Source organism: Wallemia ichthyophaga (assembly GCF_000400465.1).
Source record: "Wallemia ichthyophaga EXF-994 unplaced genomic scaffold scaffold1, whole genome shotgun sequence".
Lineage (NCBI taxonomy): Eukaryota > Fungi > Basidiomycota > Wallemiomycetes > Wallemiales > Wallemiaceae > Wallemia > Wallemia ichthyophaga.
In genome coordinates this window covers 559239-576704 of record NW_008806274.1, presented here as the reverse complement: position 1 = coordinate 576704, position 17466 = coordinate 559239, and the positions used below count along the sequence as shown (strand labels likewise).

Below are 17466 nucleotides of genomic sequence, written 5' to 3'. Positions count from 1 at the left end.
AAATCATCCCAGCGACGAGTACAATTTTTGTACTGACCGTGACGATAAATGGATTGAAGTTGTGGACGTAAAGCTGTGATTTAAATAAGAATCATATCAACCACACCACTGAATACTTAACTGTAACAACTCAAGTAGGCGTCAAATAAAGTGAGGCAGCTAGGTAAATTTGTATTATCAAATTGCTTGCTTTGCTGTACAATTTCATCCTCGTAAACTTTTTCCTCTTTGGCTTTCTCTCGATGTCCCTCTTCCTCCCATCTCATCATGGTCGACGAGATGGACGACAGATACAGCGCGGTTGGTGGGAGTGCGAATGACTTACACAGTCACAATGATAGATCTTCTCTGTTTGACAATTACGCACGAAAACATGGTACTAGTAGTAACAATAGCAATGGTAATGGCAATCGCACTCATGGCAATCATGGCAATCATGGCTCCTACAACAATACTTACAAACCCACTCGCAACGACAATTCTTCTGTTATGAGAGTATACGAGCATCGACCCAGCCTCAATCACACTCACACTCAAAGTCATCCAGTCAGTATCAGTGACGATGACAAATATAGCGATAGCCTTGGGCGTAATTCACCTAAAAAACGCGTCTCTCGTGGTGCTGAGCGTGTTTTTGCAGATAACGGTGTTGTTCCAGTCAAGTATGATGATAGCAGTCCCACGGCAACGCGCACTCAATCGCAACATCCTGATCTCAATTATAAGGACAGCCGTCTCGCTGCACAGGCTAGAAGTGCACTCGAAAAACAGAAAACTGTCAATTCAAAATGGTCCACATCGGCAGAAGGGAGTTATTCAAGGTTCGATTCTGATAGACAGCCCACTCGTTATGACTCTCGTACATTTTCACCTTCAACTAGTTACGCTGCTGCTCATCGCGATCGTGGTCGTGATTTTCGTACGAATTTTGAGTCTGATCGTGATTATGATCGTGAATATGAACGTGAGTATCAACGTGAGTATGAGCCAGTTTACAAGCGTGATTATCACTACCAACATCACTACCCACACGAATACGATCATCATTACGACTACGACGGCAATCTTCAGCAGCTCGATTATAGACGCCGTCCTCCACCTGGATACACTGGCGGATATAGAGGTAACAGCTACAACCCGCATATAACTGCACAAAGGCCTCCTCCGAAAAAGCGACGTAGGTTCTCTCGGTATTGCAATTACACCTCTAACTCTTAACAGATACTCCTCCTAGAACCTCTCGCAGACCCTCCCCAAGAACCTATCGCGACAGGGATTATGATTTCGATTATACCCAGCCATCTTCTCAATACCCCCCTGCAAACATTGCGAAACATGAACTCCCAGCAAAGCCAGTCAGTATATACTCGCCAATGCCTCAATCCTCTATACCACCCCACAAACGACAGTACTCACTTGAACGAGAAGAGTCGCCTTCAAAATCATTTCAGCTGGTCGATCCAACTCGACCACCAATAAAGCCAGAGGGAAAACAAAACTACCTCATAAAAGACGGCAAAAAGCGTTTTGATGGTGATGGGCTGTTGACGCAGCCCAGTGATCCGCGCAAGAATAGGCATTTGTTTGTCGAGCGAATCAACCACGAAAAGAATAGAAACAGGTATTCAAACAACTTGATCTTTCTCAAGAGCTTTATACACGACGAACATTCCTTGCAACCTCCACCAACATCTTGCATCTGTATAAAGGGCATACCATCTGCACTCACTGAAAATGATCTTAACACTTATTTCAAAGGAAAGTACAAAACGTTCAAAAGTATGAAATTACATTACGATAGAAGTACCGGTGCTTTCTTGGGTCTTGTTTGGATTAGTTTTCGTAAATACACTGACGCTGAAGCGTGTATCGATGAGTTTCATGGAGCCAAAAATTTCAACCTCGGTAAGGCACACATAGGCTCAGTTCCACCGATACAAGTCCGTCCAGATGAGGATGGCAATGTATACCATAAAGTAGTCGATGACTTTTACAAGAAGCGCGAGGAGAATGAAAGTCGAGCTAGAAGGGAAAGGGAGGAGAAGAGGAGGAAGGAGGCATCTCGCAAAGCCGCAGAGAGTCAAGCAAGTCAAGTAAATCAAGCACCTAAAGTACTGCCTACACCTTCTACTAAAATTGGTTTCAATCCAAACCAACAAACACCAACTAGACCAGGACCAGGACAAAGTGTTCTTGGGAAAACTTCGTGGTTGAGTAGTGCAAGTAAGCCTTCGAATTTGGCACACACTCCCTCACATCCGAAACCTTTGGAGATGGCTAAAGCTGGTAGCGAGGATACAGAAGATGAAGACGAGTGGGATGATCTGCACGGTGATGAGATATTCAGAGGTAGATCTGATAACATGCTCACGAGAAAGAAGGAGTCACCTGTGAAAAATTCTCAACACCACCCCGATGCGATACAACAAGACGCACACCAAGCTGAGATTTCGATTGAGGAGAAAATTAAGAAGAACGGCAATGCGCATATATTTATCGATAAATCAAGTCTACCTGTGCATTCAGTGGATGTAGTAGATGTTCGTGCATTTTTCGGACAGTTCAAGGTATCAGATGTGAGTGTGATGTTAAAGATGATTCTGATGTGTTTCAATCAATTCGAATTTATCTGACATACATTAAGGTACTAAAAAACGACGATGGATGGTTCGTCCTGTTCACAAAACCTGGTATAGCAGGACGCGCTATGACTACCTCCGATGGCAAACAGTGTTCTGGATTTACAATGCATTTGCAGCTGCGCGATCCACGAGCTCAGCAGCTCGAGACGCTCAATGATATCAATAAGGACAAGGTGAAGCTGTCGGATAAGCGAACATTCTCCGAGGAGCCACATGATTCACACGATATGGACGATATGGACGTGGTTCTCAAATTAAATCGTCCCCTCCAGTCTCAAAAGTCGAAACGTGGTCGGGTTATGAAATCGAAAAACAAACACATGGTCGATTTCACCAGCAGCGAAGGTGAAAGTGGAGATGAGAAGCAGTCTACTGTTGTAGAAAAGGAGCCTGCTTTTGAGCGTTTTGAATTTGCTGAGGGTGTTGACGGTATTAGGAAAAATGTCGCTGATGTCGCTTATGACGGCAGAGACGATCGAGCACACGTCAACGGTCATGTCAAGCGCGATTTTGATACTGTCAATCAACATAATAATGTTGAAATTGCCGCTAAGGACAATCAGAATGATGCTTCTACTTTTGTCGATAATCTAAACAATGCTGAAGCTGGTTTCATTGGCAACCAGAGCATCTATGAAATTAAGACTACAAACAAACCCGCTGATATGATCAAGACCGAATCAGAGCAAACAACCTCGACTGATAACGCACCGGATAATAAGTTTAGGAGTAAAAAGGCTTCCAAGGCCAAGAAAGTTCCTGTTTCTAAGAGAAAGACGAGTAAGGCAACCAAGAAGTCTAGCAAAAATGCACTCAAAACTCCACCACCGGCTGCATCATCAGCCAAGTCAGAAGAATCTGCACAGTCTGACATCTCCGAAGAGGCGGATGATCCTCATCATCTATATACACCTAAGAACACGATACCTACACCTCCCCTAAATGTACCTCCATTTGACCCAATCTCTGATCCAAGCCGGCCCTACACCAAGACCGACATACTATCAAGCGACCTCGTCAACTCCGAAGAAGATCTTTACTACCTAAAAACTGTTATTGACCGAGAAGCTAGGAAGTTACCAACGACCATCCAAGAATTGCTGCAATGTCACAATTACACACCTCCAGACTGGAAGGACGATTTACGATTCTCGATTTTCAATAGCCCTGAAAAGACTGATGAAAATGCGCCATGGCGGCCGCCTGTGCATGCAACAGGAAGTGCGAGATCGGAAGGAATTTATCCCATACCCGAAACAGAGAAGGCGTTCTATCTTCCGCAGAGAAATAAAGTTACCAAGGCATCCAGGCAGCATGGGGATAGAGATAATGTTAGTTCGCGCGCCAACAGATCAAACGCTCGCTCTCTCGTTCATGGTCTTACGGGTGGTGCTACGGATGGTGAAATACTCAAATTCAACCAGCTTCGCACACGTAAGAAAGAGCTCAAATTTGCCAAGTCAAGTATACATAGCTGGGGTCTTTACAGCTGCCAAGTCATACCGAAAGGTGAAATGGTGATTGAGTATGTCGGTGAAGTGGTCAGACAGCAGGTCGCGGATAGGAGAGAGAAGGCATACGAGAAGCAGGGTATAGGTAGCTCGTATTTGTTTAAGATCGACGATGACAATATGTGAGTTTTTTTGGTGCACGTGTGTTTCTTTCTAACACATGTTAGTGTTGATGCTACAATGAAAGGTAGCGTGGCACGTCTAATTAATCACTGCTGCCAGCCAAACTGTACTGCTGTGAGTGATACTATTTTGATCGTCGTATCATCTAACGTCATAATACATCTCAGAAAATCATCACCATTCTCGGAGAGAAGAAGATAATCATCTATGCCAAGGAGGAGATTTCACCAGGGGATGAGATCACATATGACTACCACTTCCCTATTGAGGATGAGAAGATTCCGTGTCTCTGTGGTGTCGATGGTTGTAGAGGATCGCTTAATTGAGTTGCTTAGAAATCATTGTTGTAAAATTTGAATGTTATACAATTTCAAGCATATATAACGTCTATTGCGCTTTTATAAGCTCACATAGCGCCAACGACAAAGTTTGACGTTATTCTCGTGAATGACGTCACAGCACTCTATTCATGAACAGAATACAACACTCGCTGGAAAAGATCAATAACGTGACGGTTGTCAGTTGCTTAATTTTGCCACTTTTATTTTTTTTTTGATATTCCGGGTGATGTACCAGCTTGAGCCACAATCAATACGATCTTCACGTCAATGACCACTTTTGAGCAGGCTCTAGAAGAACGCTTCGGCTCAAACCACACAAGCATTGTAACGCAGCCAACGCATGAGCTAGAAAAACCAGATCCATTCAGCCCACCTGGCTTCGGCAGATCACAAACGCAGTTGAGCCCGCAGAAGGTGGAGCGGAGAACCTCACTCACGCCACAGCTTCAGAATCTCGGCAAATCAAACTATATATCACCCAATCGTGGTGAGCGTAGTGGCTCATCGAGTCCAGTTGCCGAAGATCACTCTCTCAATGAGTTCGAGAAGGCGATCGGGGATAGAAGCAATCTCAGAAGACACAGCAGCCTTTCTAGAGATGCCAGCTCAGCTGGTCTTAAGGATAATGGCCCTGCTCATAAGAAAGCTTCTCCGAGTCCGTTACCAGCACAGCTGGGCGGACCGCCTCCCTTTCAATTGAAAGGGCCCATAAATCCACCACTCCCTCGAAACAATTCTAATAGCGCTCCCCCATTCACAAATCACAAATCCAATAACATACGCCACACCGAACTCCACAATCTAGTCGACGTCATCAATCAGCGTCCAGATGCGGTCAAGGAGGAAATTTTAATCGTAGACATTAGATCGTACACTGCATTTTCTACTTCTCGCATTCCAGGCGCAGTTAGCATTTGTCTTCCATCAACATTGCTCAGACGTCCAATTTTCAGCCTCGACAAAATCATTCAGATGGTTCCAGATCCTCATGATAGAAGTAAGCTTGAGGCTTACAGGAAAGCAAAGACTATCATTGTTTACGACACTGACACTAATTACGTCGGAGAAGGTATGCAAGGCACGCCCGCTGCATTGCTGGGTGTATTTAGGAAGTTTGAAAACGCCGGAGCTAGTGCTTCATTGGAGTACATATCAGGCGGTTTCGCTGCCTACACGCAAGTAAAAGATGCACCAGTGGAGACTACTCCAAAATCAAACGGCTTCGCAGAAGGTCAAAATACAGATGGTACGCCTAAGGGCGAAAACTCCTTCGTTCAGCCACGCAACCTACCCTTTGCAGCTTTCCAAGGTGTTTCTACCACTACAAATAAAGCTAGTCCTCGCAATCCGCATAGTAGCCACAGTGGTGATAAATTTGCTGCTAATCCTTTCTGTAAATACTTTTGCGGCTATTCGACTATAATTAAACTCACACGTCTACAGTTGACAGCGTTAGACAGAATAGAGAGCTCGCAAATGGAATGTCTCATGAGCGTATTTCTATGTCTATCTCAGATGAAAGTAGACGGAATTCTTACAAGCTTCCAACTTTCCTCAGAAGAATTGTCGACATGTCTGAGAAGCAAGCCAACGATGAATTGGCTTATCAGTTCTACAGACTGGAAAGGACCGAGCAAAAGAGAATGATGGAAGTTTTTGACTGGCTTTCGAACAATTCCCAGACTCTTGACGGAAATGGCAATCAATCGAAATCCTTGGGTAGCAAAGAGCGCGACGATACTTTCCACCTAGGCAAAGCTCGTAAGATTGATAGATACAGTATCGGTGCAGGTGTGGAGCTGGGTCATAAGAACAGATACAGAAACATATATCCATTTGAGCACACCCGTGTCAAGCTTAGAGATCCTGAAGATAGTGACGGCAATGATTACGTAAACGCTAATCATGTTCTGCCTGGGTTTGGTTTCGACAAGAATGACGGTTTCGCTCCCTCACCATTGTACACAGGTCCGGCACCACCTCATGCTGCTGGCGAAAGTGATAAAACTCCTATTATCAGGGAAGCTCGTAAGGATCTTATGCATCACACCAAGCGCTATATTGCTACGCAAGGGCCAATGGAGTCTACACTCAAAGACTTCTGGCAGGTATGCTGGGAGCAGGATGTCGCTTTGATCGTTATGTGAGTAGCATTGATAGCATAACGAGCATACTGACATTTTGAAGGCTCACAAAGCAGCGTGAAGGTGGCCTTGACAAGTGCTGCCGCTATTGGGCCAACAGAGTTCTTGACGAAATCGAAATCCAGGTTCTTACGACTGAGGGAGATGAAGGCAATGAAAGCGGTGAAAAGAATACATCTTCAAAGCAATCATTTATTGGAAGACAGAGCTCAACTGAAGATGCCAACAAGGAAAAGTATGAGACTACGTACGTAAAGAGGACCATTATGTTGAAGAATCGTGAATTACGACAGGAGAAAATAATCACACAATATCAGTATCTTGGATGGCCGGATTTTGACACACCTACGCTGCCGGATGCACTTTTGCCAATGATAGCGGATGTCAACGGGTTATACGACTCGCATAGGGGACCAATAGTCGTACATTGTAGTGCAGGCGTTGGTCGAACAGGATCATATGTTGCTCTTGACACAATGCTTGATCTATTAAGAGACGAACGAAAGAGCAAACTACGCAGAAGAGGCTCTAAATCGCAGAAAATTAGCAGTGACGATATGCAAGTGGATATGTTGAGGCCGGGTCTAAAGAAGGTTGCTGGAGATAGGCGTACAACTTCCAAGGATGGCACTGATATGGATCAACATAATGATGTTAATATGCAAGTTGAAAGACAAACATCGTCTAGCAACATTGGTCAAAAAGTGGACTTCCCCTTCGGACCACCTTCACCTCCAACCGAACTTAGAGGCAAGTTGTCAAGCATGTCTTCGCAAGCTTCTGGTGTGAGTGAGACCGGGGACGTTGGTGACAGTCTCAAAGCCGCAAATTTGGATGGAGAAAAGCCAGAGCACCAGCACTGTGGTGTTATTAAAGGGCTGCATGAACCAGTTTGCGATGTCGTGGAAGATTTACGCGAGCAGAGAATGTCAATGGTATCCACGCTTCGTCAGTACGTTTACGTGTATTCAGCACTCGTTGCCGGAGTATTAAATGAGATAAAGAACGAGAATTGTTAATGTAATTTTATATATATATATATATTTGAGATTTCTATATGACGGGTTTTCCCAACTTCCCATCGACAGTGAGTGGCTGGGAGCGGCAAGTGAGTAGCGCTGATAAGAAATAAACAGAAATACAATGGCAGGCGGTCCAAGAGGTATTTAATGGTTTATTATATAAGAGATGGATAGCTCACACAGACGTTGGCCAGGTTTCCATGCTCCACCAGCATTCCATAGATTCGCAAGCACCGCTTTAGGGGCATCAATGTGGTTCTGGGTTTTCTACAAAGCACGGTGAGTTTCTGTTGGCTTTATAAAGCTGCGCTGATAAGCGTTTACAGCCAAGATTTACCACATATGCTTGTGAGATGAGAGATGTATGATTCCAGGCTATCAGCTAACGCAGGCACTCAGGGATGGCATCTGCCTTTCGAACACGACCACGATGAGGAGCACCACTAGACGGCGGAATAGCGAGATGGCTCGTTATGTAAAGAAATCTGATTAAGATAATTAGACTGTATACTTGAAAATTTATATTTTTTGAATTACCTGCTGCGTCCGTGCAGTCCGCTAAGCATTGTTCGAGAATTGACCTCATCACTCACGACGACGACGTCAAATCAGAAAATTGAGCCAGCGACGCTCTTACACACTCGTTTACATCTTCAATGGCAGACAACTTGAGACCAAGATCGACAGCGATAAGAGCTTCTAGTTCTGGCACCGGCATGCTTGACCATAGGCAGAACACGACGATTGGCAGATCGCGCACACTCACTAAGCATGAAAGAGCTCCCCCAGTTACCCCTTTGGTCAAGCCCGGTGGCCCTTCCATCGGTACGCAGTAATCCGCTCTCGGAGTATCCAGTTAACGCAGCCCGCAGAAATGAACAAGGGTCCCTGGCATTATACAGCCATCGCTCTCACTTTCTATATACCTGATCCTCTGCTTAAGTTATTCGTCCACACGCCAGCAAAGAGACAGGCATGGCGTGAAAAGGTTTCACTTTGCTTGATTTGCGCTTCCTTAGCTGCGATCGTCGGCTTCATATGTATGGGCGTTGATAGAGTTCTTTGTCCGTCTTCGGAGGGAACTATGGACACCAAATTCGAAAGAGTCGGTATGAAGTTTGGTACTGTCTCGATTGCTGGGAAGAACTATCTAACAGAAAATGCAACTGCTCATAATCCTGATTTCAAGGCCATGGGCGAAGGCTCACCCGGTATTGATATGACAAATTACTTCCGTCGTGGTACCTTAGAAAACTGCAATGATGACAAAGCCCCGTACGCGACCATCAACACCTGTTCTAAAGGTTCTGAATGTTCATTCGACCCTCCGACAGAGTCAGTCATATCCAGTCTTGGTCTGGTACCCGACCACACCCTTTCTGGCTACTCTTGGTCGAATGTAACCGCCAAACGTAACATGATGGTCATTGGAGGTACTGTACTTAATTTGACACCATATTTGAATCGCCAGATGTCGCCGATTCCTGATGACCCTGTTGATCAGGCTATTCGTAAGGTCCTCTTTAAGGTTGATACAAGTGGCGGCAAAGATGCTACCAAAATGTTCTACAATACGAAAGATTTGAAGGATGCAGTCCCTTGTCTCCACGAGCGTTACAAAGCTGGACAAATCGATCACATGTCCCCAGGCTGTTTCGCTTCCAAGTTATTCCTCTACGCTGCACTCATTATTATCCTTGGTGTCGTCTTGGCTCGTTTCATTATGGCTTGCCTGTTTAATTGGTATCTAGCCAAGAAGTTCACCGAGCCTCCAAAGAACATGTCCAGATCCGTTGTTTCACCATCTGTTATGCCTTCAGGTGCAAACATCAGCGTTAACAACAAAAAAGGAACTGCACCCTGGGCTTCTGATGGTGCTGAGCCAAAATCAAGTAAGAAGGCTGCCAAGGATGCCAAGTACCGCTCATTGGTCCCAGATGATCCTATCATTTCGGCTGCACGTGTTGGTCCAGAGCTGTATACATGCTGCCTCATTACATGCTACTCTGAGGGCCATGATAGTATTGCAACGACAGTGGAATCAATATCCGCTAGTGACTACTCTGACCAGCGCAAACTCATCTTCATTGTCGCAGATGGTATGATCACTGGGCACGGTGAAAAAATGTCAACCCCTGATATTTGCGTCAGTATGATTGAGCCAGATCCACGTTTCGGTAATCCAATGCCAATGGCTTACTTGGCCGTTGGTGGTGGCAAGAAGCAGGAAAATAGAGCTATGATTTATGCTGGACATTACAAATCAAAGAATGGTCACAGAACTCCTACAATCGTGTTGGTAAAGTGCGGTACTGAAGATGAGGCTGCCTCTGCTTCAAAGCCTGGAAACAGAGGAAAAAGAGATTCTCAGATAGTTCTCATGAACTTCTTCTCTAGAGTTACATACAACGATCGTATGACACCATTAGATTACGATTTATTCAGAAAGATTCATACTCTGATGGGCGTTACGCCTGACTACTTTGAAACAATATTCATGATTGATGCTGATACCAAGATTTTTCCTGACGCACTCACCAAGTTGATTCTATGCATGCAGCACGATAACTTGATTATGGGTGTTTGTGGTGAAACTAGATTGGAAAACAAACGGGCTAGCTGGGTTACTTGGATACAGGTATTCGAGTACTACATCTCCCATCACATGGTCAAAGTGAGTCGTGTTATGTTAGACTGATCTCGCGAACTAAACCCAATTTAGGCATTCGAGAGTGTGTTCGGTGGTGTTACTTGTTTACCAGGTTGTTTCTCCATGTATCGTATCAAGGCTAGACGTGATGAGGAAGACGATTGGGTACCACTCATAGTAAAACCAGACATAGTAGAGCAGTATAGTCAAACAGACGTTCAAACTTTGCATCAAAAGAATCTTCTCTTACTTGGTGAAGACAGATTCTTGTCAACAATGATGTTAAGAACCTTCCCTAACCGCAAAATGATGTTCTGTCCATCTGCACGTTGTAGAACCATCGCTCCGGACGAGTTCAAGGTTTTGCTATCTCAGCGCCGTCGCTGGATCAACTCAACTGTACATAACTTGATGGAGTTGGTATTGGTTAGGAACTTGTAAGTGACTCTTGAGTTGCATTAGCAAAGTTGACATTTCACTAAGATGTGGTACCTTCTGCTTTTCGATGCAGTTCGTGATTCTCATGGATCTTATCGGTACCGTCGTTCTTCCAATCGCTATCCTCCTCTCATTGGCATTAATCATCAACTCAATTATCACACCACCTACTCAATTTGCTGATGCAATTCCACTCATGATGCTTTGTGCTGTTCTTGGTTTACCTGCAATTCTCATTCTTATCACAAATTTCAAGATTGTCTACATTGGTTGGATGGTTATCTACATTATCGCTCTGCCGATATGGAATTTGGTGTTGCCTGTGTATTCATTCTGGCACTTTGATGACTTTTCCTGGGGTGAAACTCGTAAAGTTGAAGGTGAAGCAAAGAGTGTGGCACATGACGATAAGGAAGAGTTGTTTACTGTGAATATACCATTACGCAGGTGGGAAGATTGGGAACGTTCTCGCTTGCGCAAAACGAAACGAGAGGAGAGGACACGAAAAGAATATGAAAAAGCATTCGGTCAAAGAGCATTCTACAACGATCTCAATCCACCAGATTCGTTACATCCAGATTCAACAGACTACGCGGAGAGCGATAACACATCTCTTAGCTCATACGGTGAAGAAGATAAGTGGGGTGAAGAAATTGGTAACTATAATGAGTTTAATAGCGAACATCCACCTCCAGCTTCAAGACTCACACCTGCACATGATCTGTTGATGAAAGGTGGTGGAAGAGAGTATGATGCTAATGCAATGGAAGAATTGCTCAACGAAGGTTTCGATGAGAACAGGCCACAGTCTGTTTGGTTCTTGCCTTCGAGACAATCTATTGCAGGGAACGCCATACCTGCATTCGTACAAGAGCAGGAGAGAGATGCAAGAATGTCTAAATTTAAATCAGCGATTATAAACTCTGGTTCTGAAACGCCAGATAGTTCATCTTACTCAGTAGCATCACCGTTTACACCATCAGAATCATTCGAACCACTTGCGCATACGTCAGCGTTCGAATCAATGAATGGAGAACCAGGGCATATGAGGCAAAGATCAGGAGGACAAACCTTAGGACAAAATTCATCAACAGCACCTAGAGTGAGTTGGGTAGATTTAGGTCCACTGAGCGATCGAAAGTAAACACCAAATTTCATTTACGATTTACTGAATAAGGGGATAATTATTATTCGGTTTTTGCACTCCGATATATACCACAAAACTTATTTGCTGCATCATCCAATTTCTCTACTTGAGCTTGCATACAACTATCTTGAACACTCAAGATTTTTACAATAAATTACGATCGAAATCCTTTCTTTTCAATAATCTGTTCAACTCCAACGTATTGATACTCAACTTGACACTACCCTACATACCTCATAAATCAACAACCTTGAATCAAGCCGAAACAATTTGAAACAAATTGAAACAAGCTAAAACAAGTTAAGGCTAAGGAAGGACAAAAGCCGTCATTCTTACAATTCGAACCTGGATTGGTTTGTTTTATCTAACACTCGCTCATTTTCTTTGTACACTTTTTGTTCCTTGGAAGTGGATATAATGAATATTTTCTCTCTAATTTTACTTATAAGTTGATTTAAAGGTATTGCTATCTGTCATTTAATTAAACTGATGCTATCGGCCCGACCTAACGAATTTTCACTCCCCTGCCTAAAATTTTCGATTTTCAAATTCATGCATAGACCTCGGCCGCTAAGCCTTTGTACATTTTCTTCATCTATTTTGTAGAACATAAACAAGACAGATAGAAACATGGTCCACTTACTTCAACTCGCACTCTTTCTTATGGGAACAACCGTTGCGCTGGTGAGTGTTGCTTTAATATTGCAGTGAGACTTCAAGCTAACAAAACCTTGATAGGCTCGTGATTATTCAATTAACTGGCAAGACTGTTCAACTAATGACAAATACAATGCACAATGTGCAACTATAGAGTGTGTCTTGAATATCCTTTGTCAAAACCGCTCACACTCACCAGCACTCCTATTGACCACGATGACCCATCAATTGGAACGTTCGGGCTCTACGTAAAGAAAGTTTGGAACAAGAGCAACGAAAATGCACTCAAGTCAAGACACGTACTTTTCAACGCTGGAGGACCCGCCATAGCATCAGCTAGCTCTGGAACCAGCGGAATTGAAGCATCTGCTGACTTATTGTATAAGCTCGTGCCAAATGATTATATCTTGGTCGGCGTCGATCCACGTGGATCTGGGGAATCAGGTCTCAAGGTCATGTGCAACACTAGTGACTCTGGCCCCAGAAACAATTTCCCAGATGTACCACCAAAGCTCGACGAAACAACCACTCCACTCTTCCGCACACAACTTCAAAACTATTACGACGCGGAAAGGGAATATATGCAGTCATGTGTTGACAACACTCCCCACATTGCCTATCTCGGTACATACTTCTCGGCAGATGACATGGTATACGTTTTCGATAAGCTGGTCGAGGCATCTAACACGCCTGTTGACTTGTTCGCAGAAAGTTATGGTTCGTTCTTGGGTTTGGGTATTGCAGTGAAACACCCCAATCGCGTCGGCAAATTCCTCCTCAATGGAATCATGTCTCCAAGCGTCAGAGCAAACACTGATACCCTCGATGCTATCCCGTCATACTTGACATCGACCGATAGCGTGTTTGACAAGATGGTAGAGAGTTGCCAACAGACGGAAGAATGTCCATTTCAGGGTATCACCAAGGAGTACATTGACGCGCTTACTGCAATGGCGTACGACAACAATGATCCGGTTATCAACTCTATCTACTCAACTCGTACGAGTGCAGTTGAAGATATCTACAGCGCACTCTACGTACCACCAACATGGGGGACAGCATTCAGCAGAATCAAGCAGGCTGCCTCGCTTTTACCATCTCCATATGGCCCTAAAGGTGGCATTAGCAGCTCGAGAGGCGATGCAATCAAAGCTATTAACTGCGCTGATGTCCAGATAGAAGATTTCACAGTAGACGATGCTATAAATGCAATGAAAGACACCTACAACGAAGTTACTCAGCGCTTCTACAGCCAATACTTATACCAATCAGGCTTCACGTGTCAATTATACCCCAATGGCACATTCGACCAGCCTCGCTTGACCGACTTCAGCGGCATCGACTTTGCTAACAAGTTCTTGCTGGTTGCCAACGTTTACGATCCAATCCTGCCACTTGAGCAGGCTCACCAATTCCAAGACTTGGTCGGCAAGAAGAACGCTGGACTGCTCACAATCAAGAATGGTTACGGTCACACCGCTACCCCTGGCATTGCCATACCAGACACAATGGGTTGTATGGAAAAGCACTCCATGGGATTCTTCAATGGCAAGAAACCTAAAGATTGCAGCTGCACCGTCAACGAAGAGCACTACGTCGATGTATACGACTGAACTGTCTAGACTTATTAGCTTGAGCCATACACGTAAAGTAGAACAGATTTTGTGTATTTAACTGCCTATCTTATACATCTACATGAATAGACCATTAGTTTTAACGAATATGATCGATTATGATACCAGCTGCTATTGTCTCGCCTTCGTGACGGAGCAGTATCCTACCCATATCCTTATTAGAGCTGAATTTTTCAATCGCAATGAGATTGCTAGAAGGCATTCCACTGCCCGATTGCGATGTGAGGGAGCTTGATCCAACCGCCATTTCTACACGTGCTGCTGTATTTCCACTGAGGACCCTTAGTCTGGGTGTTAGGAGAGGAAGTAAATGTCTAAGCAACAAACCTCGGTTTGGATCTAAGTACAGCGCCTGTATTTTTGTCCACTGTTTCAATTAATTTGGTCACACTGGCTGAAGTGTTGATTGAGTGCAGGAACATCTCAAACTTGGGGTGTGTTAAGGAGGATTGGAACAAGTATAGCTACCCACAGTCGTTCCTGGTAGGATAGGGATGTGTGTATCGAAGAGCAGAATCTGTGCAACAAAGCGTGTTGCTAGTGGGACAAGATCGGTTGGTGAGCAAAGAACAGAGCCAATACTATGCCAAATGAGCGGAATACGCTGTGCAAGATTTGCACCCACCTCAGGTGAATTGGATCAATATTCGCCAAATACAGCGTGACATTGGTACCAGCAGCGGCGTATGGCACTGGTTCCTCGTCCACCTCGATCACTTTGGTTCATTAGAAAGAAATCGTCTACTCAATCAAACCTACTTTTGACAATAGCATGCTCGTCTCCCGGCATGCATCTAACCTTTTCACCAACCTGCACCACACCAGCGCACAATCTACCAGTGACACCTACCCCACTTGCTATTGCAGTTTGGCCCTTGAAGATGTTATGAACAGGCAAACGCAACCCGGCTTCTAGGGGACGTTGAGGGGGTTCAAGGTGGTCTGCAATGAGTATGTGTGAGCAATGAGTATAGGGCGGCTAGACCTGTATACAACTACACTCACCCAAAACCTGAGCGACAGTAAGACCCTTATACCACCCACAAAGCGACTCATTTGACCGTTTCGTAACATTCTCGCCTGTCATAGCAGCACACGGAACGAACTGAATGCGATCCTTATTGAAACCATTCTTGATAAGAAATGGTCTAAGCGAGTCTGTGATGAAGTCAAACCGCTGCTGTGAGTAGCCTGTCGCATCGATCTTATTGACGACCACACCAAGCTCCCTTACACCAAGGCTGCGCACGAGCAGGGCATGCTCTCTAGTCTGACCTCTTTCCGAGAACCCTTTCTCGAATTCGCCATGACGAGCATCGATAATAAGCAGAGCAGCATCCGCTTGCTGCGCGCCGGAGATCATATTATGAACAAGATGCGAATGTCCTGGAGTATCAACTATATGCAGTAAACGGTCCTTGGTGCGCAGGGATGTCACAGCATAGTCCAGTGTCACACCTCGTTCACGCTCCTCTACAAGATCGTCCATTGCCCATGCATATGCGAAAGAAGATTTGCCTTGTTTGTCGGAATTACGCGCATTTTTCTCGTGTTCACGGTCTGTCATTTCACCAAGCTCGACAAGCAGTCGACCCAGGAGAGTTGATTTACCTGCATCAACATGCCCAACTACACACAGACTTATGTCGCTGGTGAGCGTCTTCTGCACTTTCTCTACCAATTCTCGACGCGGGATTAGCTTCTTCGATTCTTGAATCTGTGGTGTTGATGGGCGCGATGGCGCCGGGGTGCTGTTGGCTGAGATTTTGAGATTGCTAACATCTTTGCTGAGATTTGCAAACTCTTTCCGAGGTGTGCCTGGGGTGGGAGTGGATGCCTTGGAGTTTGGCTTGGATGTGCGATTCTGTTCTGGAGTATTATTAATATTTATTGTAATAAAGGGGGTCGGACAGGGTATAGTAAGGGAATAAAGATGTGGTGTCTACGAAGAGCCTCTGTCTGCACTATCGAGGGCTGTGCCTTTGCGAGCCAAAAGCACAACATCGTCTGGACTGGGTCCGTCGAATGCACCTTTTTGAGATATCCACAAATTAGCCTCTGAGGCTAGGTGATGTTCATGGGGTTTTGATGTTGCTTTAATAATGACGTTGCCAATTTCAGAGGGAGTGTTCTTCTCTATATTAGTGTCGAGCTCTATGAAAAGTTTCTCGGCCTGAGTCAGCTCGCGTGGCGGTGGTGGTGGCTGGTCTGGCGGAGGAGCTGCGCGTGCTTGAAGGACTTTTGACTGTAGTTTTGAGAGCGGTTTGGTGGATGCATCAGAGGTGTGCGAGTGTGGTTTAGAGGTTGTAGGTGTGGATGGCTGCTGAGGCTGCTGCGGTTGCTGTTGCTGCCTTCTAGTTGCTGCCATAGCCGCCAACTTGGACATAGGTTTAGAAGGAGCAGTAGGCGATGTCGGCGATCGCTGTTGTTCGGCAACATTTTCAGAAACCATAGACACCTTCCTATCAGGTTTCACATGGATAGCTTTCTCTACATCAAAAGGCAGGGGTACACGCGCCCTGCCTCTTCCAGTGAAGAGAATGTGCTGGCGCTGATACGACGATGGCTGTGACTTTGACTGGCGTGCAATCGCAAGCCTTTTAAGTGCTGACAGAGGCGCCTCATCTAGGTGAAGAGTAGGATAGTTGGACGGATGCGGGTCGAGTGGGAGGGAAGAGAGCTCACCTTTCTCCTTCTTTTTGCGCTGAGCGTCTGCGCGTCTAGAGGATTCTTCTGCAAGTAATTGAGCGCTGTATGCGTTTGAATAGGGGATGATGACGTACCGAGAATCCAATTAAGGGATTTCTCAACATCAAAGTAGAAGTACCACAAGGCGTCCTTGACTTCACGGTCAGAGGAGGTAGAATCAGGGATAGAATCGCGTATGCTGTCTAAACCAGCGTATAATTGATCAAGTTGATCTTCTGTGATACCTTCTGCAGCGTGTGTGATGAGTAGGAGTGAGCGAAATAAACCCAGTACACACCATAAACTACTTGATCTTGAGTGTCGTCATCGTACTCATCGCTGAAACCACCGTCGTCGAGTTCGTCTTTGAGGTTGAAATTAAGAATGAAACTGGCAATTCGAATAACTAACCATCTAAATTCATATTTCTAACATAGCGATGTCTGCTCATGGTGGTAAGTGATCAAGA

At 44.9% G+C, this 17466-nt stretch overlaps 5 protein-coding genes across 5 annotated transcripts; 4 read left to right on the top strand and 1 right to left on the bottom strand.

Annotated features, from left to right (window-relative positions):
- Positions 1–267: 267 nt before the first annotated feature.
- J056_000219 (Histone-lysine N-methyltransferase, H3 lysine-4 specific) lies at positions 268–4602 on the top strand (the record flags this gene model as incomplete). The annotated part of the gene is made up of 5 exons (XM_009267617.1): positions 268–1177; positions 1222–2576; positions 2645–4275; positions 4321–4390; positions 4444–4602. 5 exons carry the CDS (start codon positions 268–270, stop codon positions 4600–4602), a joined length of 4125 nt encoding a protein of 1374 aa, XP_009265892.1.
- A 282-nt stretch (positions 4603–4884) lies between these two features.
- On the top strand, positions 4885–7780 carry J056_000218 (Tyrosine-protein phosphatase 69D; the record flags this gene model as incomplete). Its single annotated transcript, XM_009267616.1, has 3 exons — positions 4885–6010; positions 6061–6760; positions 6805–7780. The coding sequence occupies 3 exons, from the start codon at positions 4885–4887 to the stop codon at positions 7778–7780; spliced, it is 2802 nt and encodes a 933-aa protein (XP_009265891.1).
- A 124-nt stretch (positions 7781–7904) lies between these two features.
- Positions 7905–8230, top strand: J056_000217 (NADH dehydrogenase 1 beta subcomplex subunit 2; the record flags this gene model as incomplete). The annotated part of the gene is made up of 4 exons (XM_009267615.1): positions 7905–7923; positions 7978–8062; positions 8110–8131; positions 8183–8230. The coding sequence occupies 4 exons, from the start codon at positions 7905–7907 to the stop codon at positions 8228–8230; spliced, it is 174 nt and encodes a 57-aa protein (XP_009265890.1).
- Positions 8231–8439: 209 nt separating this feature from the next.
- J056_000216 (Chitin synthase 1) lies at positions 8440–14288 on the top strand (the record flags this gene model as incomplete). The annotated part of the gene is made up of 7 exons (XM_009267614.1): positions 8440–8608; positions 8656–10457; positions 10506–10870; positions 10917–11973; positions 12625–12702; positions 12757–12830; positions 12875–14288. 7 exons carry the CDS (start codon positions 8440–8442, stop codon positions 14286–14288), a joined length of 4959 nt encoding a protein of 1652 aa, XP_009265889.1.
- A 100-nt stretch (positions 14289–14388) lies between these two features.
- J056_000215 (HBS1-like protein) lies at positions 14389–17448 on the bottom strand (the record flags this gene model as incomplete). The annotated part of the gene is made up of 10 exons (XM_009267613.1): positions 14389–14590; positions 14637–14737; positions 14782–14890; positions 14935–15025; positions 15069–15251; positions 15315–16178; positions 16275–17042; positions 17093–17245; positions 17296–17361; positions 17409–17448. The coding sequence occupies 10 exons, from the start codon at positions 17446–17448 to the stop codon at positions 14389–14391; spliced, it is 2577 nt and encodes an 858-aa protein (XP_009265888.1).
- Positions 17449–17466: the final 18 nt, after the last annotated feature.